At 39.6% G+C, this 22,166-nt stretch overlaps 1 protein-coding gene across 4 annotated transcripts in view; it reads right to left on the bottom strand.

Moving 5' to 3' along the window:
- Window positions 1-22,166, bottom strand: part of Ecr (ecdysone receptor) — a 225,254-nt gene that overhangs the window by 7,228 nt on the left and 195,860 nt on the right. For 2 of the 4 annotated variants that reach the window (XM_078185642.1, XM_078185645.1), the window contains 3 exons: window positions 1,281-1,690; window positions 731-1,009; window positions 271-646 (listed from right to left, as the gene is read on the bottom strand). In XM_078185642.1, coding sequence (XP_078041768.1) covers window positions 271-646; window positions 731-1,009; window positions 1,281-1,690 — 1,065 coding nt within the window. The remainder of the gene's footprint in view (window positions 1-270; window positions 647-730; window positions 1,010-1,280; window positions 1,691-22,166) is intronic. The other 2 variants (XM_078185644.1, XM_078185646.1) reach the window with 1 other exon arrangement.

Here is a 22,166-nt window from a genome sequence, read left to right as displayed (position 1 = left end):
CACATTTTCTTTTACTTGTTTGATTGAATCAATTCAATAATAAGCGGACTCCTATTGTACGAATGTACACAGTTTGTATAAACTGATTGTCTCCTGCAGAGTTCACATAAATGGAGTTTTACTGTAGTCCGATCGTTTATAGGTCATGGGTAGGAGCAGTAGTATCGATTAGAGAATAGCAGTAGCTTTACAATTTAGAGGTTTGGAATAGTCTCATCGTCTGGAAGATAGGAACAGCCGTATTATTTAGAGGACAGATCGTCAGCCCACCTGAGAATATGACGATGGCCGTTAGCAACGCGTACTCCGCGTTGTTCACTTTCATGGCGTACATTTGCCGGCAGAAGTGCAACAAGTCCTCGATCGTGTCGCCCATACCAGCCACGTTGTAGCTGTCCCTCGTGTACGGCTGGTTGTTCGCGAATATTATGCTGTCCGTTTGCACGTCATACTTCCTCGCCATGCGGAGCATCATGACCTCGCTGGAGCAGGCCTTCAGGAGGGCGATTTGATCCTCTCGCAGCAGCTCGTCAAAGCCAGGTAACCTCTTCGAGAACTCGACGATTAGCTGCACGGTCAGGATCGTGATCTCTGTCAGATGCCTGAACTTGTAGTCACTGATATCCTCCCCTTCCGACGGGTGGTTCTGCAGGACAACGAAACGACGATTAAGGGAAGACGAACAGAGCGGATTAAGAGACTGCCGCGACCACGGTCATCCGACACTTACCGTGATCCTTCTCAGATCATCTTCAGTGGGTTGCTCGTACTCGTTCTGAAAATACACGAGCCTGTGTATCAGCTCCTCCTGTTCGGGGCTGATGGGCTGCACGTAGCTGAAGGAGCTGACCGGCAACAGAATGCGACTACTGCCGGACGTGGACAAGGACTCGGCTTCCGCTGGCTCGATCTTCACACCCATTTGGTCGATGCGTGTTCCGCTGCTCGGCGAACCGTTCATCGTTGTACTGTTCGGTTTGTCCTTCTCCTGCAACGGGAAATGAACCATCTGAGGATAGAAAACACACATTCTGTCTAGCCGAACGTTCCAACTCTTCGCGGCCTTTGCTGTCTCAACCCGTGGACGTTGGCGTTTGAATCTGTATCATTGACCCGTGCATAGTAACAACACTCGACAATGAATATCGAGGACACATTTTGAAATCAGGAAAGACCGTTTTCCAGGGATTAAAAGACAGCGCAGGAAGCTAACGTTATTTGTTCCCTCGTCTCGACGGTGCATGAGATGAAATGGGGATGATATCTGTCTGCGAACGTACCTTCTGCGCCTTCTTCTCCTTGCGCTTGACGGCGCACTGGTACTCCGGCACGACGCACTCGGGCCTCATGCCCACGGTCAGACACTTCTTCAGCCTGCATTCCTGGCACTTGCGACGCATGTACATGTCGATCTCGCAATTGTTTCCGTATTTACACTGGTAGACCGCATTCTTGGTGATACTGCGCCGGAAGAAGCCCTTGCAGCCCTCGCAGGTCAGCGCGTTGTAATGATAGCCGGAGGCACGGTCCCCGCAGACCAGGCACAGCTCCTCCTGCTGCCGCGGCGTCGGACCTTTCTTCTTCCTGGCGTCGCAGCCGTCGCCGCCTCCACCTCCGCTGCCACCACCGCTTCCGCCGCCGCTGCTCCCGTAGCCGTTCAAGGATCCAGGCTGCGACAGTTCGTCCCTGGCTGTAAACACAAGTTCAGGGCCGTGTTAGGAAATCTGGAGCACCCGCGGCAGCCTATAAGATACGTCACGCTCGCTTCGCATTCATTCTTCATGGCATCGACTCCCACGCTTGCCGGCAGATGGTTAATTAGTCGCGGGGAAAAATAATACGCTACAGGGTGTTCATTTCATCTCGAGCACACGTTAATGTCTCTAGTATGCTGGATGTTAGAAAAAAAATGTGCGAGTGAGAAATTGATCTCTTTGAACGAATACAAAGGTAGGAGCTTCTCAAGGTAATTGTTGATTCTTATAAAAGTGATTTATAGTATTCCAGGTCATTCGAACGTCGTGATATTATATAAGGAAGCATTGGTATCCCCTCTTTCGAAAGTCACGATATTTCATTAAGGAAAGTATACCGTCGCGTTTATAAAAATCGACGATGACCCTGAAGAGAAACGTTGCTCTAACTTCGTATTCGATTCACGAAATCATGCAATCTTTCATGTAGGCATTTTTTTCCTGGATCTGATATAACAGATATTGCGCATGCTCGAGATAAAATTATCACACTGTACATTAATCCCTAAAATAATTCCTTATCTACTGACTTTATAAGGAAGTGTCTCAGGTGAAATTTATTACGCTGACCTACGATATGATTAACTTTATGCGGTCTCGTTTAGTATTAAGGTCAGCTGATGGCCAACATTAGACTGTGGATTTTCATGTAGAATAAAATTTGCAGTCCGAATGACAGATTGTATAACAATATTATGCTTCTTTTAATGATTGCAATACGTTGAAAACTATACGATGTCCTCAAATTCCTTTTTAATGTTTTAGAACTGTTTGTCCTATTAATTTTCGTCACAAATACATAAAATCCGCAGTCTATTCACCACATTATTTTATTTAATTTTGACGAGGCTATATGCTTTTTGTTTAAATACAACACTTTTATAAAATATATAATTTAATATACGCTATCACAGTATACACACAGTATATCCTTCTCAATCAGTCAGTCTTTCTGGACGAGTATACTCGTCACAAATATCTAAAAATTTCAAGGTCAGCATGATGTATCAGGCAAACTATAAGTCTTAAGTTACAAGGCGTAAGAAATCAGAACATACTGACTCCGTTAGGCTGTGGATGAGTCCTTTATCAGTACCTGGACTTTCTATTCTTCTTTTTCTCTAGTTTCCGATCATTTCCATCGAACGGCACGATTCCGCGGAACTTAAGACTGTTTTCGTATGTAACAGATTGCTGCTCGGTAAAATCGACGTTCGAAAGAAACGAAGGGCCAAGAGCATCCATCGCGAGCGCAGTGGAGTGTGTCGCGGACGCGCAATTTGTCCGGGCGAGTTCCTCGCGAGGTTTCCGGTGATTACGAGACGCGTTACGCCGCGGCGCTGCTCCGCGCTGCGCGGCGTGCGCGCGCGTAACACCCGGTGACTCGGTTCGGCCGCGCTGGAAACGGGTTCCAGTAACCTACGTGGCGACATCGCCTCTATTACCCCCTTTATCTGTGAAACTCGTCGAATGGAACGCCGCCGCCACGCCACCGCCGCTGCTGCCTCAGCCGCAGCCGCGCGCGGTGTGGAAGTCACGGTCGGTGAAAGTACGCCGCGCGGCTGCACGCGCCTTCCCGCAGCGAAGCGGAATCAAACTCGCCGCGGATGGAAGCCCCCTCGACCACTGCCCGACGCGAAACACCCGAGGATGCTCTTCATCGCCAACGTAGAGATCTCCGCGGATATTTTTCGAACTTTACAGGCACGCCAATTTGGAATGCATCGCTGATTTTGATGCAGGGTTTAAGACTAGAACTACCGAACCAGTCGAAACGACTGGTGCCTGATTTAGTTTTTCACTATTGCTGACACCGTATAAATGTTTTTGTTAGGATCTTTATATGAACTTCTTAGTTTAGGTATATATCGTGATAAAAATCGTAGGAAGTTTGGATAAATCCAATCTTGTTGTGTAAAATGATGTAGATTTATCACATTTATGGCTCGAGGGTTCTAGTGTTAAAGAGGTGCGATCTTGAACAAGAATCTAGGATTTTGTTTTTAGAGGAGATTGGTGATTATCGGGGTAGTATAATTTTTGCTTCGTAGGTGCATAGTTGACTTGTATTTTATGAGAAGGGAACTGTGAAATTGGAAGTAGGGGTAGGTTAGAGTAGGGACGCCGAAACAGGTGGATCGAACGAAATTGGAGAAGTTGAGATGATTGAATTGGACATAAAAGTATGGATAGGTTAAATCAAATTTGAATGTTATACACGAGTTAAATGGGACTAGCAAAAATTGGACGGGTTGGACGAAACCCAGAAATATGTACGGGTTAATTAAAGCTATCAATGGGTCGTACAAGTCTGTGAAAATAAGTCGGGTCCAATGGGATACAAAAATATCGATGGGTCAAACTAAATCTGAAAGTATGTACGCGTCAAACAAGTCCTGAAAAAAATAGGTACGGATCAAGTAATACGGATCAAAAGAGACCCAGAAATATGAATGGATCAAACGAGTCCCAGAAAATGTGAATAGATCAAACGAGTCCCAGAAATATGAATAGATCAAACGAGACCCAGAAGTACAAAGATCAATTAAAACATGACATAGATAGGTCACAGAAAACCCAAAAATATATAAAAGTGGAAGAAGCAAGATCTGAAATATTTGGGTAGATCAAGCAATATCCAAAAATATAGATAGCTCAAGCAATATCCTAAAATATAGATGTGTCAAAGTAAGACCCGGAAACATTAACAGTGAATTAGTTCAAAATATCGACGGGTCAAAAGCTACCCAGAAAATATAGATGGATAAAACAAGAACGAGAAATATATAAACGTCAAAAATAACCTAGAAAATATATCAGGTCAAGTAAGACCCAAAAATAGATTTCCAAATTCTATTTATGAAATAATGGTCGTCTACCAAAAACGACTAACTCGAATACAAAACCGATATAAAATAAAGATATCCAAAAATTTAACAACATTTCTATATTTCCAATACATCTCGTTAAAATGATTCCACAAATTGAAATCAGACAATTTTTATTTCACTCGATTATCCGCCAGTTATTAACGAAAACAGCGGAAATTCTAAACGAGTTCGACTCGTCATTCTTCAACCGCGGCGCGCATCATCCGCGTCTATCTACGAGCAAATTCATCGTTGAAGAAAGTTGAAACCGACTTGGATAACTGTGAATAGAATGAGAATAGGTGTTTTCGAGTAGGCTCGTGAAACGATCCCGAGGAACGAGATTCCCAGGTTGCGAAAAATGGGGAGTTCGAGCACGCCGGAGGGGCGAAGGAGGAGCCTGAACACGGAGCAGAAGAGGTGTACCCTAGCTCACCCGGAAGTACTGATCGCCGTGAAAACATCCGCCTGGAACAGTGAGACACTGACCGTGCTAGGTGGTCACTCGGTTATTACCCCCACTTCACGGTCGAGGCAACTCAACTGGCAATCCTTTCGCGTGTGCGATAACTTAATTCCTGCTCATCTTTCTGTCGGTTTGCTTTCTCCGGGAAAGTCCACGACCGTGTGTGTCTGTATATGTCTCTCTCTTTCTCTGTCCCTGCTCTGCTTGCCTAGTTTCAGAAATTTTTCATCCCGGAACGTCTGCTCCCACGGCCGCCATTTAGAGTTCGCGATCGAAAAACACGGAGCCGAACGGAAAGTCTTTTCCGTTTGGCGATTACAAAGTCTTTTCCTACACGGCGGAACGGATAGACGAGCAGCTTTTTCAATGCCCTTTTTAGACCGCACGATGCCAGTTGAAGTTTCATTAACATCTACATTATTTTAATTGTTCGCACATTGAAAAACAGGCTACGGTGGCGGATGGGGGGTTTCCTGTTTAGTTCTTAGGGCGCCAAAACATGTATATAAGCCATATAAGAACTACAAATTATGGAGTTGATACTAATTTTTCAACGATTTTGAAAATTCTTTTTCATCGTAATTTATTTGAAAAAATTGAATTTGATTAAGACGCTTCGTATGCAAGGGAATTCTAATATCATTCGCTGTGATTAAATTGCTTTGGCTTTGTGGGAATTTTAGTGGTTTATTGTGGTCGTAGAACGTGTTAAGTTAGTCAATTGTTAAACGCCGATAGACAATCAAATTGCTATTACTTGTTGATAGATTTAACTATTGTGTCGTTATATCGTTAAGAAATCAAACAGGCATAAACTGATGACAGATTGAATTATTTATGATATCGATATGAAAACAGATTGATATAAATTGTTAATACATTCAATTATTTATTGTATTGATAAATTAAACTGGTTAAATTGTTGATACATTCAATTATTCGTTATATCGATAGAAAATCAAATTGGCATAAATTGTTATTAGATTTAATTATTTACTACATCGATAGAAAATCCGATTGCCATAAATCGTTGATCGATTTAACTATCTCGCAGTTTCGCCATTGTGTGGAGGGCGAATTCGATGCTCCCCACGAAATCGCATTGCACGCTGATCCGTCTGGTATCGCCGAAACTTCGGGGCAAGTTTCCAAAACCGATCTTCGGGAACCGTGGACACAGGAAACGGAGGCTGGATAAATCAGTGGAACGACTTGACTCGCTGAAAATCGATGCCGCAACGAGTTTGTGTACATTTTGGTAAGTAGCACATAACGATTCTATCTAGAGCCGAACGGGAGCGGGTCGGCTTGCCTGGCTCGTTGAAAATCGAGTCGATCTAACCATTTCCCCCTATCAGAACGATCTACCAATACACAGACTTGTCGATTCGTCGGTACGAAACGTGATTTCCAACGTATTACACATTTTTAAGTTATTTAATTTGGTTTCTGCGTTAGGCTATCCTCACTCGTTTAAGGGGTGGAATTTCTAAAAATGAATATTTTACACCGCTGCAATGAAATAGAAATTTTTTTAATTTTTCATAATAATTATGCAACACTATGAGGTACTAATATGGTAAGTTTCAACAAGTTTATATTCTTATTTTAAAAATTATGATCGTGTTTGTGGAGACCCCTTTATTCTAGGGAATTATGAAGCGCTAGATATTGGAGCTTTAGCGGGTATTTTGGATTTGTTGAGTATGACCAAGGACATGGAAATTGTGCAAAATGGATTGCAAATGGATTTCAACAGTCCTAGAATTTATTTAGGATATGTGTGCTACCGATTAAATTGGATATAAACTTCAGATTAGATTTTAGTATTGAGACTAGAGTTTAGTCTTCAGACTAGGGCTTAGCTTTTGGACTAGAGGCTAGCTTGAGACTAGATTTTAGTTTTTAGGATACAGCCTTAGTTTCCAGACTAGAGCTTAGTCTTCAGAAGAGATTTTAGCATTTGGACTATAGTTTTAGCCTTCAGACTAGAGGTTAGCTTTTATATTAGATTTCGATCTTCAGACTAGATTATTTCCTTCAGACTAGAGATTAGCCTTTGGACTATAGCTTAACCTTCAGACTAGAGCTTAGCTTTCTAATTAGAAATGAGCTTTCAGGTTAGATGATATCAATCAAATTAGATATTACCCTTGAAAGTAGATTTTATCCCTCAGATTAGATTTCAGCTTACAAACTAGAGTTTGATCTTCACACTAGAGCTTAGCGTTTAGAATAGAACTGAGCCTTCAGGTTAGAGTTTAGCCTTCAGACTAGAGACCAACCTTTAGACTAGAGCTTAACCTTCAAAATAGAGTTTAGCATTTAGACTAAATCTTAGCCTTTAAATTAGATTTTACCCTACAAATTAGAGTTTAGTCTTCAGACTAAACTTTAGCCTTCAAATTAGAGCTTAGCCTTCAAACTAGAGCTCAGCCTTCAAATTAAAGCTTAGCCTTCAGTCTAGCGCATAGTCCTCAGAGCTTATCCTATACACTAAAGTCTCTAAATTAGAGTTTAGCCTTCAAACTAGAGCTCAGCCTTCAAATTAAAGCTTAGCCTTCAGTCTAGCGCATAGTCCTCAGAGCTTATCCTATACACTAAAGTCTCTAAATTAGAGTTTAGCCTTCAAACTAGAGCTCAGCCTTCAAATTAGAGCTTAGCCTTCAGTCTAGCGCATAGTCCTCAGAGCTTATCCTATACACTAAAGCCTCTAAATTAGAGTTTAGCCTTGAAACTAGATGGTCGCTCCAGCTGCCTCGTTTGTCAGTTGCCGAGTACAAATCATAAGTGCAAGATCAAAAAACCGACCGGGCAAGGTTGAGAACCATCAGGACGATTGGAAATCCTAAGACCAAGGGCAGACAGCGCAACCAAACAAGCTGGCCGAGTACAACGACCGATCCAGGAGCCAAAATCCTAGGGAACAATACTGGCAAGCCGATCGAGTTCGGTGAATATCGCAGCCAAGTTCATCGAGAGCAAGTCGAGAGCTGACGCGTGTGCGCGCGCGCGATCCTTTACATACACCGCGAGAGAGAAAGAGAGACGCGTAGAGGGAGAGAGATAGAGAGGGAAAGAGAGAGAGAGAGAGAGAGAGAGAGAGAGAGACGGGCACACAGAGACTGTACTCTACGCAGCAAGGTTTCCGTGCTAGTTAGTAGCTCTCTCACGGCGGAGCAGTGAGCGGCCTTGACTCTGGCTCGCCGAGTGGATGCCTGTGTAGCCGGCACAGGTAAGTATTATACTGCTGTTGCCTATAGTTACACGTTCCCCTGCACGTGTCCTTCTCGTTCCACCGGGCCCGGCCAACAGACAGCGAGTCTTCGCTTCTCTCTTCGCCGGTCGACGTGTCTCTCCCTGCTCCCTCACCTCCGCGGCCGCAGAGCCCGCTCGCTCGGCACAGCTTCGGCCGCCTCCTTTCGCCCGATAGGCCGTCTCGTTTGCTCGCTCGCTTGCTCGCTCGCGCTCGCCCGCCGCGAGTCTTTTTCCGTCACGATCTGCGCTGTCGCTCTTGCCAAGAGAGGAAAGCTAAAACGGGCCAGTGAGCAGCACTGCTCAACAGGCGAACCAAGCTTCCTTCCCTCCGCCGGGGAAGGAGAACGGGTCCTGGGATAGAGTCCCGAGGAGAGAGCCTCTTCTCGTCTTCTCGCCAGGCTACGGGATTTTTCGGCACGCGTTGCCTGCTACTGGCAACAACTGGATTCTTTAAAACCTCCTGGTTCGACGTTGTTTAAATGGACGACGACTATAAGATTCGGCTCGGACCGAGTTTGGGGATGATTCGGTGGTTGCGGTGGTTGCTTTTTGAGATCTTCGCAGGCTTTGGTATGGGGTTAAGGATTCGAAATACATACCGGCGGTACGTCTGGAGTCGAACTAGAAGCAGTTTGGGAATTTAATCCGTTATAGGCCGAATTTTTTTGTTGGTTTCTGTATGGCGAATTACGTGGCCTTTACTTTGATATTTCTCATGGACGGCGCTGCTAATCGTCATCAATATTGTTATTGGTTACCTCAGAGACCTTATATAGTTAACATGCGTCGTAATTTTGCGGAAAAAACTAGAATTATTCGGTAAAATATTGATATATTAGCATATGACCCACAGAGGGGTTAATAATACTATATACTGTGTGGCTAATGAGACTGAATTTATTTTAACCCTCAACAATTTTTATTGCAATAAATACTTGGTTTAGAAAATTTACTCGAGCATTTTGTATGAAAGGGGTTTTTGCATTTTCAGTAATTTTCAAATGGAAGACTTAATCCTAGTCATTTTGAGCTGCTCGGTTCAGTATTAAATTTTGAAGGTCAGACTGTACTATAGAATTGCAGGTAGGCTCAGGTTACGGTTTATAGTTCAATGTTAGTTTCAAGAGCTTCTAACCAATTTAGAACATAGGTTGAAGTTATTGTGTATGATTGAAAGTAGGTTTAGATTTTTAAGATTTAATTACGTAGAAATGAGGGGTATAATTATACCAACTTTGGTTAAAATTGTCTCTGTTTCGTAAAAATTAGAATTCAATTTATTTAGAGTTAAAAGAACAGGTATCAATTATTTTCTGTAATATACAAATGACCAATTTTAGTTACTTGGTTATTAGTGATTGTTTGAGAAATGATGAATTTGCGTCGTGCAGACGAATATGTGTTAAAACGTAGGTTCTGAACTACCCTCTGGCTGTAACTTAATACTTAAGGTAGATTCAGATTACAGTGTATGCATTAATGAAGCTTCATACTTTAGAATACAAGAAATACAAGAATACAGGCTTCTACCTAATTTAGAATATACTCTGGCTTAAAGTTATATATTATGATCTAAAATAGATTTACGGTTTAGTATTTAAGTTGATAGAAATAAAAGCTTTGAATTTTGATTAGGTGCAAGTCCATGTTTTAGGTTTTGAACGAAATTCAGACGGTAATTTAGGATTTAGCATAAGCTAACTTTATGGTATGTGGTTTAATGTAGCTTCAGATTTAAGTATAATATATTTAAATATAGTCCGTGATTTGAAAAATCACTATAGGTTTTATTTCCGCCTTAGATTTCCGGCTTAGTTAAATAAAGAAGGGCGATAATTTCAACTTAGATTACGCTAGAATATAGCTTTTAAAGAACTCTGCATATTAGTCCTTAAACTAGAATCACTTTATAAATTAGTCTTTAAACTAGAATCACTCTACAGATTAGTCCTTAAATTAGAATCACACCATAGATTAGCTTTTAAACTAAAATTAATGTTTAAACAGAGTCTTTAACGTAGAATTAGTCTTAAGTTCAGTGGATTAATTAGTATCAGATGATAGTTCAGTCTTTGAAATAAAATAAAATGAAAGCGTGATTTTTAAACTAGTTCAAACTACAATCTTTGAACTAGTTTTAGAATTTAGACGTTGAACTGAAGTTAGACTAAAATTAACTCTTTCAACAATAATCAGAATTCATTCTTTAAACTAGTTCAGGCTAGAGTTTAAGCTTTTGAGCAAGAATCAAACTAGAGCATACACTTTGAACTAGATTCTGAATTTAAACTCAAACAAAGTTATCTCATTGTTAATCCCAATAACAACACGGATTTTAATGGAAAATAGAAATTGTCTACATCGATCGATTGTAAGATATAAAATCGAGTACGAGACATTATTTCTGAATTTGTTAAATATTTCTTCCGTTTCATATTTGATCTACACTATTTTATTATATTTAATATTTTGTTATAAATACGTAGAATCCACTGTTTAACAATAGTAATAATATATAAAAAAAAAGGATGGTAACTAGAAAATAAAACATGACAAGGCGCGAAGAATTCAAATAAAAATTAATTTCGGCAACGAAAGTTCGAATCAAGAGTGGCGCTCGAGAAGAGCGAGCTTATGGTCGCGACAAGATGGACGACTAGCGGCACATCGCTCTAACGCGCCGGTGTCTATCGTTGAAGTCTCTGGAAACCGTGGCTCTCGCTGTAGCTGCCATAATTCGCCGACTATCGCGACCCGACGCCTCTCCATTCTCCTCGGGCGTCTTACGAAATCGAAAACGATCATAAACGCGCAAGCAAAAACTCACCTAACGATAAATTTCTTAAATTAATCTAACGTTTTTGATAACCTCCTTTTGCAAATGAAATCTCATTTATTGTAATCACTATGTTTCATTATAATTTCATTATTATTGAATTAAATCGTTTAATTCCGTCATTTCAAATTACAAATACTTTCATTGAAAACGCTTGAAAATGGCAGAGGACTAATATATCGAAAAGCTAAATGCTTCGGTATTATTAACCAGACAACTGTTCTTGACGAGTATACTCGTCACAACGCAACATGTTGCCATTTATTTCTTCATGACGAGTACGCTTGTCGAAACCAACCGACAGTTAAGTTAAGTAAATGAAATGTTAGTGGTGAAATTAAAAAATAAAACAGTCACTTTAACAACATTGCAACTGTTCCCTGGTTAAGCTAAATACCATTAAATTCTAACTAAGTGCCATGATAATAAACTAAGTATCATTAAATATTAAATGGCAAGTGTTCTTTCGCCATTTATCTACTTAGAAACGCTGAAAAATGGCGGAAGACTAATAAGAAAATGCCTCCACAAATTCCACAGGCGTGGAAAGCGACTGCCTTCTTGCAGTTAGCACGCAATGGTAATGTTTAAACGTTAGATCACACGTGTGCCCGTCAATCTTTTTCCGAATTTCTGTAAAATGGCGACCGAGAACGTCGAACGCGATGGATGTATAAATCAGCTGCTTCCAGCTACAAAACTCCGCAAATATCGAGTGCAACAATGCACCCGGCGGCGCCGGTCGATGCATCAACGATAAGAAAAACATGCGAACATCCGGACGCTATCGCGAGACTCGCGGAAAAATGGCGGCGACGCGACCTTGCCCTACCCTCGCGGTCCCTTTAAATGGCGGCGGACAGTTCTGTGGCGGCCGTCTGTGCGATCCACGGACACATACGTAACTAATGGATGTCATATCCGGTCACGGTACGCGGTTTGATAAGATCTGAAAACAAAAGGAGAGGAAAGAAAAAAGGCGAGCACGTCGACCGGGGCAACACGCAACGGCCATATTCGCAATCGGAGGATAAACATGGGCGCAGCCGCAACGAGAACGAAATCTCCATTCTTTTCTCTTTTTAGCCGCGGCCATAGTCGGTTTTCTAATCGATAGTCCCAAGTGATTCGACACAATAATTGTTTGCACCAGTAAACAGTAATAAATAATAGTTGTGTGAAAGAAAGTTGGAGAGAAAAACACGTTTGTTGTTTAAGTTGCAGCTATTAATCGTGCAATGTGAAAGGAAATCGTTGAAGAACCACGCAATCGAAATGTTTCAATTTATGATCATAAATCAAAATTGTAATTAATTAGTATTTGTGAAATATTCTATATAAAATATTGAGTTAAGTTAGTGAAAATTAATTTCATTTTCTTTTTTGTTATATATAACAGTAACCAAGAGATTCGAAATTTTTATTTCAAATGAAAGTTGCGATTGACACGTGTTTTTTTAAATATCATGTATAACATTTCATTCACTCACTGTAAAGTTATTTTCGTTTATTGTTTTGTTGGTTCTTCAGCTTTATTTCAACTTGACAGTCTATTTAGCAGAAAGTTTCTAATTATTATTTTAATGTCAACGATTTACCATATGGAAATTTATTAGAAAAATCGTTCTGAGGAGACAATTTCACTGCATTACGGTCTACGAAATTATTCAGACGAATTTTAATGTGAGAACCATCGACTGAGATAATTATTCGAAAGGAAAGTATCGTGTTTCCTTTAGTCACAGCTCTCGGTAAGAAGCCTGTGAAGATCAACCCCCAATATTCCCACAAAATCAAAGTAATTTAATTAATGAAACTGGAAAGTTAGAATTTGTTAGAATAAGAAGGTTAGAGCACTGTATATATTAATTCTTTTGCATTTTAAACATCCACTGAAGGATTTAATTTCTCCGAATGCGTTGCAACAAACCCGAATTTTGCAACGCTTATCGTATCAATGAGAAAAACCACCGAAAACTGTAACGAAAAACTATGAAATAAAATAAAGTTCTGTCGAAGATTCAAACCGAGGTAATCGCGAAAGCAAACCGTCGCGGAGGAGTTTATTGTTCCGCCATTTTGGTTTGTCTTGGCCGCGCGCGTTTCGCAAACGAGAAAACGTCTGCCGCGCCGATAGATAAACAAAATCGGGAACGGGTGGTCGCCGGGTTTCGGAGTTGACGGGTTCGATTAACGAATCGCGTCACGATCGATTTCTTCGACGTTCATTGAAAAATCACCGCACACAAAGGGACAATGGACGGCGACCGTAAGCCGTGGAACAAGAAGAAGACGAAGAAGAAGAAGAAGAAGTAAAACGAAGAGGTAAACGGGGGTGAAGAGGGACAAAAACGAGCACAGGAAATCCATGAATCATCGGCGACGAATTTATTTTCGTTGGAACGATCCTACGCAACGTGGACGATTTCGAAGGCCCGGGAACTCATTCCGTATTCGACGTGGACCGCGCGCATGTCGAAACTATAGTGAACAGGACCCCGATCCGGCTCCGTTTCACGGATTTCAGAAAAGTCGGCTTTTAGAGCGATCGGACATAATCACGAAGATCAGTGGTTCCTCGACGTTCGCCATTTTCTATTTCGAAATAAAAATCACAGAAAAATTGCTTGCAAGTAACTGATGAAAAATGACCTGAAACACTTTCTTATAGAAATTATAATGTTTAAATAAATTCAATATCATTGTCATTTATAAAGTATTTCGAGCAACCACCACCTGGAACTCCTATCGCAAAAATCGCTTCTTTCACCCGTCCACCATTTTCTATTAAGAGATAAAAATCATAATAAAATTCCTCATAAAAAGCTGATGGAAAGATATATGTGAACAATTTTTTTATACGACCCATATTTTTTTAAGTAAATTCAGTATCAAACTCTTTTAGAACTATGCAAACCACCATCAACGCCACCGATCGTAAAAATCATAATTCTCTTCGCGATTGCGAGTAGCAATTTCTAAACAAAATTCATGGTGAAATTCTTCGTAAAATGCTGATCAGAAAATGTCCTACGGAAAAAAAAAATATTAAATACATACATTAGAAGGGAATTTAATATGAAAAGTGTTTAAAAATCGTTTCAAACGACCATCCGCAACACTGACCTCAGAAATCGTATTTTCATTCGCGATTGCTATTATCGACTTCGAAATAAAATTCATAATAAAATTTCTCGTAAAAAAACTGATCAGAAAAACCATCAGAAGCGTTCTTTCATACGAACCTTTTATTTTCGGAGGAAATTTAGCATCAAACTCTTCAACCTTTTCAAGTTTTCATGCGAACACTCGCAAACTCCTATCGCAAGAATCACTTATCTCTACCGCCCGGCGTTTTCTATCCCGAAATAAAATTCACAGTAAAATTCCTCGCGAACAACTGGAGAAAAAACATCCGAAAGATTTTGAAAAAGTGAATTCGAATCGAAATTGTGACATCGCAGTGTTTTCGATTCAGCGCGCTGGATCGCTTCGACGCCGATTTTCTCGAAGGCGATCGTCGCTCGTATAAAAATACTGTCCGAGGAACTTTTTCTTCATTTTTTTTTTTTCACGGGGAATCACCGAGCGTTGGTTAATTTCAGAAAGCTCCAGTCGAAGGCACCGTTTCACCGTTTGATTCGCTTCGGAAGCGAAGGAAGGTAGGCCGCCGTTGCCAACAAAAACGATCGTTTTCCCAGGAGCGGTGCTGGTTTCCGAGTAATGGGAGTTAATGGAACAAGATGAATCCCCGATGCTTCGCGACCACCGATCCAGCTGACCGTGACATTGGTTAGGATTCATCCTTCGAACGGAACACGGCAGCCGAGCCGAGAAGATCCACGAGAAAACTCGTATTATCTTATATATTTATTTCATATATCTTATATGTCTATTTCATATATTTTATATTTTTTATATATCTCATACATTTTATATTTTTTATATATCTCATACATTTTATATTTTTTATATATCTCATACATTTTATATTTTTCATATATTTTGTACATTTCGTATATTTCGTATATATATATATATATATTTATTTTCCATATTTATTTCATATATACCGCTAAAGTATTATCCAAATAAAATATTCGATTAAAAATAACAAACTCTGACAATAATTTTACATAAATACGTTCGAAACACCTCGAAGAATTATCCTAGACAAGTAACTATTCGGAACAGTTGGAATAATTATCCTATAAAAATATTGAATCGAAAGAAATCGAACAATGCCCAACTTCGTTATCGACCACCTGTTCCTTTTCGATCGCGACCCCTACGTGTTCAGACTACGAAATGACGAATGAAAGACATCGGTGTCGCGGCGCAAGGCGAGAGGGGGCCCGATCGCAGGAGGTTCGTTTTCAACGCGACTTTCGCGATTCGCGGATACTTTCCTGCCGTGCATCCGATTTACTCTGATTTGCAAGCTGATGTCGCAGATCCTCGGTACTCTGTTACGCGAAAGTCGCCACGCGGACGCACCGGATACGGTACTTTTACCGGAGGGAATGCCACCTTCGTACCAGCACAGAGAAAACGCTGACACAGTCCTCTATGTCAGCGATCCCCAACCGGAGGATCCACGAAAAATCATACGTTTCTTAGCGCTCTCCGGAAACGAGCGAATGAGCGCGCGCGCGCGTGTCCTGTACGTTCCGAAAGGTGTCCGCGAGCTGCGGCTGAATATAGACGGGCGTATTTTAAGGTAGCGCAGGTACTCTAATTATTCTTCGCTTGATAGCCGGCCAATTTCAATTTATTTTCACCTTCGATCCGCGAGCGAGTCTATCTGGGATCCGTCTATGAATCAGTGTAGCATCAAACGTTCTCGTACGCAAACACCGGAGTGCGGTTTTTTTGGGTCCGTCAGATTGTTTCATATCGAAAATGATAAAGAATATGGGGAGAAGGGGTCTCCAGGAAATTTACGATTCGGTCGAAATGGTTCGACCGAATGAGGAAGCGAAGGAATAGTGAAATTGTAAAGTTGTCAATAATGGTACTGAGGTCTCCAAAAATTGTATGAATAGAGGTGGAGTATCAGGAATATTTAATAAAACTTTGAAGCTGCCTTAAAGAAACTGCGATTTGTCTAAAAATATGCAACGCTCGGAGATTGTCCGCACAAATTATGAAATGTGCAAACATGGCTGAGAAATATAGGGAACATCGAAATTAGTTAGTAAAAATATGAAACTATTGAAAAATACTTCGGTACAATATAAAATGTTCAAAGGTTATTCAAGGAAATCATAAAATATCCTACAATGACATAGAAACATTTACAACATTGAAGAGGTCACGATAAAAATATAAAGCTGCCGTAGAAAATTTCAAACTGACTCAAAATGGCAAGGAAAAATGTAAAAGAACAAAACTGTCTAATAAAAATATAGATTTGGCAAAAAATGTTTTAGTAAAATATGGAACGACAGAGAAATGGCACACAGAAATTTAAAAATGATCAAGAATGATTTAAAAGAAAAATGTGAAACACCAGAAGTACCTAATCAAAATATATAATAATTTTGTTTAAGCAAAGGTTGCTCATAAAACTCTTTAAAAAATGTGTAAAATTAAGGAAGATGTCCCAGAAAAATATAAAACATTGAAAGCACCAAATAAGAACACGAGTTTGATAACAGAATTGCATTACTAGAGCATAGAACGAGCGAAAATTGTTCAAAGAGATTGTCACATGTCCCAAAATATCAAAAAATGTTCAAGAAGAGTCCAGAAAAATGTCTAAAAATACCTATTGAAAATCTAAAACATTCCACAAACGCTCCAGTAAACTATTTAACCCTCAAAAATACTCAACAAAAATTTTAAATCGCAAAATTGTGTTTGCTCAATAAGCTATCAGGTTGAAAGCATGAATAAATCAATAAAAACATGTATAATATTCAAAAATACCCCAAAATATCTAAAATTGCTGAGAAACTCTACAGTCAACTATGCGACCCTAAAAATACTCAACAAGTATGTAAAATACCCCAAGAGAAATAAAGAACGCATGAAATCCCGCACAGAATCACACGATAAACGCGGTCATTTTGGAGAACGCTGATTTCTCGATATGTTTGTGGGTCGAAAGACGTAATAATGCATTCGATTTAGGTTCGCTACCGAGGCTCAAGTTGGGAGACACTGTCCCCACAGGTTTCTGATATCGTTCCCGTGTACGTGGCTCGTTACCATTCCACGCACCGCTCACCAACACACGGGGACCCTCCACTTGACGACCACCGACGACCCACTTCTCTTGCTCGGTCGGTCGTTTTGTTGGTCGACGGTCGATCCGAAGCAGTTTTCCCGCGTCGGGGAAAAGTTTCCGCAGACCAACTTAGCGGCGACTGATCCCGACTACCAGCACCCGGTGCCATTTAGTGGCCATTCCCTCGCATTCGCAACTTATTTCGCCAACGGGGTAGACTACGTGCCTAAACGATTCTTAATCGACCTTCTTCAAACTCTTAATTTATTTCGAAGCGGCATATTATGGCATTTTGATTTTTAATAATTTCAATCTTAATTTTCGAAAAATGGCACTTTCTGTATTTTTGCTCTAGTAATTTGCATTTCTCGAAGAAAAGCTTTCAACTTCTTGAAAATTGCGTTCAGAAACGATTTTTATTTAATTCTATTTGGGTTTGATCTTAAAAATGACATCTCTTCTCAATTTTTCTTTTAATAATTCGCTTGTGTCAAAGAAACATTTCTGCCTTTTATAAAGTCATGATCGCAAACGATTTTTAATTAATTCCGTCCAGTTTTGGTTTTTAAAGTGGCGTTTTCTGTGAACTTTTGATTCAGCGACTTTGATGTCAGTTTTGCAAAATGACACTATCTTTGCAGTTTTACTCCTGCAGTTTCAATTTTGGTTTGCAAAAAGTGTACTTTTGACTGTCTTTGGAAGAGCTGCGTTCTGAAATAATTTCACTAAACTCTGTTCGCCGCTGGCCTTAAAAATGGCACGCTTTGCGCATTTTTCCTGTAGTAATTTCTTTCTATCAAAGAAAAGCTGCGTTCTAAAACGATGTTCAGGTAATTCCAACCGAACTTGGTTTTCATACTAACACTCTATGTGCATTTTTTCCCTCAGTAATCTGTTTTTATCAAAGAAAAGATGCTATCTTTTAAAGAGTTACGTTCCAAACCGAGTGTTAATTAGTTCCGTTGCATCTTGGTATAAAAAAAAAATGTCACTTTCTATGCACTTTCGCTTCGACAACTTGCTTTACTTTTTCAAACAGTTGCGTCGCGAAGCAATTGTCAATGAACTCCCACGAATCTTTGTTTTTTAATATGTGCCTTTCTCAGCAGTTTTGAGCCGGCATTGTTTACCAAAGTGTTTGAATACCGCGTACGATTTAATAAATATTTAATCAATACTGTAATGGATCCTCGCGGAATATAGAACGTTTAAATAATGGGATAAAACAGATCTGAATATAAAACTGCACTCGAGTCGACAGAAAGAGAAATAAACAAGTGCGTCAAGGGTTGATGCAGCTCGGCGGTTTGGCGCACGGAATAAAAGCGGAATGGTAAATCGCGGTAGGAGTCTCGTTTAATCGACTTTCCGCGGGTCTTGTCCCGTCCCTCGAACAAAGGGAGGAAAGGGCTCTCGAACTGCAGGGAAATTAAATCCAAATATTTCTCTTACGTTGCTTCATAATAAACCCTGTTGCAACGGTGAGCCGAGGCGGAATCAGTAGCAGCGCGATGTTGCGCTACGAGCCCGTACAATTATCCTACACCACTCTGCAATTTGCAAGCAATTAACATCGCTTAAGCCTCCGTTCTCATTGCTGGCTAATGGCGCGCGCATTACAAGCCAGTGAGCGGGAGAAATCGATCTTTATAATTTTTAGGCATGATCGCCAATACTTTTGTGGAACCTGAACAACCTCCTTTCTTAAAGCGCACCGTTTCTGCTTTAATTTGAGCTAGATAGAGTTTTAAAATTCCCATAGGAATATATTTTAATATCGAATACCGCTTTAGGATCGAATCGTTCTTTATAGAGCTCCTGCTCCATATTTATCGATTTGTTGAGACGATATCAAATATTTTGTTTAAATCGAAATGATTCCATATTAAAGTAGACTCTTTTAGCTTTAATATAAATCCGATTAAGAAAAAAAATCCTCCACGGGAAGACATTTTAAAACTGAACCGAAGGTACTCCCTTAAAGCCGAATTATTCTCTCTCGCGTTTTAATTTTAGATTTATCTATTTTTCGTCGCGATCTCTCACTTCTTTTTAAATAAAAATTATCCTATTTTAAAGTAGACTCTTTCAGCTTTAATCCGAGTCCAATAAAGTTAAAAAATTCTTACACAAATATATTTTGAGATCGTCTCAAAGTGGATGAAATCCAGTCACTTTTTCGAGTACTCGAATAAAGTTCTCCAATTTCACCAAAAAGAATCCGAATCTTTTTCGTACGAAAATCATTCACTCAATCATTAGAAAGTTCAATCTTCAAGCTTCAAATTGAATCCTCGTACGTTGGAAAACTCCCACGGGAAGCGTGGGAGTTCATAATATAAAATCGTACGAAGTGACAAGTCACCGCAAGAGAAAAATAGACAATTTCTCAATGATTAGTAAAGATGCAATTTTTTAACAAAATTGCACCTTTTGATTTACATACGACAAGTATGACGGCGTCGTAATATTACGTTCTGCCCACCTGTTTGACGCCAGGAAATACCGATGTATGTACTACATTATGTACATAACACCTTCCTCCATTTTTCCACGTGTGGTTTCGTTGAAGAATTCCAAGGTGAGCCGCCAGGAACGAGGGGAAAGAAAGAGAGAGAGAGAGAGAAAGAAAGAACGAAAGAAAGAAAGAAAAAGAGAGAGAGAGAGAGAAAGAAAGAACGAAAGAAAGAAAGAAAAAGAGAGAGAGAGACAGAGAGAAAGGTAGATAGTAACGAGAAGCTATAGAGGGGGGGAGAGAGAGAGAGAGAGAGAGAGAGAGAGAGAGAGAGAAAGGCAGGAAGAGGTCAGTGGGTCACTCTCACTCGAGAAAGAAGAGACTCGATCGCGTAGAAGAAACGTCTAGCCACTATAATCTGGTGTATCAGGTTGATCCTTATAAGTTGGTCGAGTTTGCCGTAAATCGAGGCTTCTGGGGCTCCTTCCATTAGCATACTCAACTCAATTTACCTCTACAGTCTAATAACCACACGTACTGTAACTTCTCATCGAAAACTTACAAACCTCACATCGATTCCGCGCTTTTCAAAATTTTCCAACAATTTCATTATTAAGATAACCAAGAATCTTCAAAAAACAATCTTTGAGAAGTTAATAATAATTTGACAATGTTTAAAAATAATATATATTATATATTATTATAATAGTATATTACATTAGTGTCATACAAAATATATTTCGTAATATAATAATATATATTATATATATAATACTTTATAATAGTATATGTACTGGATAATACCTAATAATACTATACGTATAATATTTTTTGCAATATTAATGTAGCAAAATTGTGATAATATCAAAATCAATGTGCTTTATTATTAATAGAATAAGTTTTACTAAAATCGAGATAAATTTCTTTCACGTAGATATATTATTATGATGCATTATAACGTGTTATATAATATATTATAATGTATTATTATCATATATTATTATCATATGATGTAATTAATGTATTATACAATCATACATTATTAATGTTATCAAATAAATGTTGGAAATATCGACATTCGTAATGTCATTAGAGAGAAACATTAACGTCTAAGAGTGTTTTAAAATTGAGTTTGCAAGGTGCAGATTCAATTAACATTTGGTGAAAGAGAGACGATTATGGTTGCACGGCGAAAACGGAGAAGAAATGCCGGGCATCACGCCGGTTTCGTAATTTTGCAATCGCGCTCGCGTAATTCTTTGCGGTCGGTGACGAAAGTTTGCGAGTACAGAGCGACGGAATGTGAAAGGACGCAGAATTTTTGCACGTTTTCGCGTCGCGATTTTGTCGCCGGCACACAGGACTCATTAATTTCTGTTATTTGCCCGTCCGATTCGCGTGTCTGGCAGCCTCGGGGGAACGCACCGGAGTGATAACACCCCGTTGCGTAAATACTGCAAACACTAATTACCGTCCCAGCTCTAATTTCATCAAATTCTCGAACACTGCCTAAACGACACCGATGTATAAATTAGATCGGTTTGCTTTGCCTTCGTAGTTTCAATTTTTAATGACAATTTTCTTTCGCCTTGTTTAACGAATCGAGAAGTCGGTGCCCAACGACTTTGAAATAATTAATATAAATGAAGAAAGTGGTTCAGAATTAAGGAAAAATTAAGAAGGAAATTAAGAAGATTCTTAAAATGATCTAGAAAAATTTGGAGCATTCAAAAGCGATTAATAATAATTCAAAGACTTCCAAAAAATGATCCAAAACTTGGCTCAGAGAAAAGTAGAACACAAAAAATTGCGAAACTGCAAAATTCCAAAAATACTTCAAAACTGGTCTCCATTCTAGTCGACGTTTGCTTTCGATGTCCTTGTAGAGCGTGAAAAAAAAAAACGAGTTCAATGAATACAGTGACCGTACTATTGCGGTCATTTAATCCTGATATACATGCATTTGTAAGGTAAGCTGTTCAATCAGTGTTTTTATCGATTATTTTTATTCACTTTTAAATAGAGTCATACGTATTTTAATAGTGGTCGAAAAACCGAATCCAGTGAATATAATGAATGCATACTTTCGATTATTTAACCTCGAGATACCCGCGTCGGAAAGTTGACTACTTAATATTTCAGATACGCAAGTATCTCGAGGTTAAATGCTCGAAAGTATATGGTCATTACATTCGTTGGATTCGTCTTCTGATACTTTACAAGAATATCGATAAGAATATAGAGGGTGTCATATAAAAATATATCAAAGTAGTTAACCTTCTAGATACAAATGCC

This window comes from Augochlora pura, chromosome 7 (assembly GCF_028453695.1).
Source record: "Augochlora pura isolate Apur16 chromosome 7, APUR_v2.2.1, whole genome shotgun sequence".
In the NCBI taxonomy this organism is placed as follows: domain Eukaryota; kingdom Metazoa; phylum Arthropoda; class Insecta; order Hymenoptera; family Halictidae; genus Augochlora; species Augochlora pura.
Note: the sequence above shows the minus strand (reverse complement) of the source record. Positions and strands in the feature narration are given on the sequence as shown.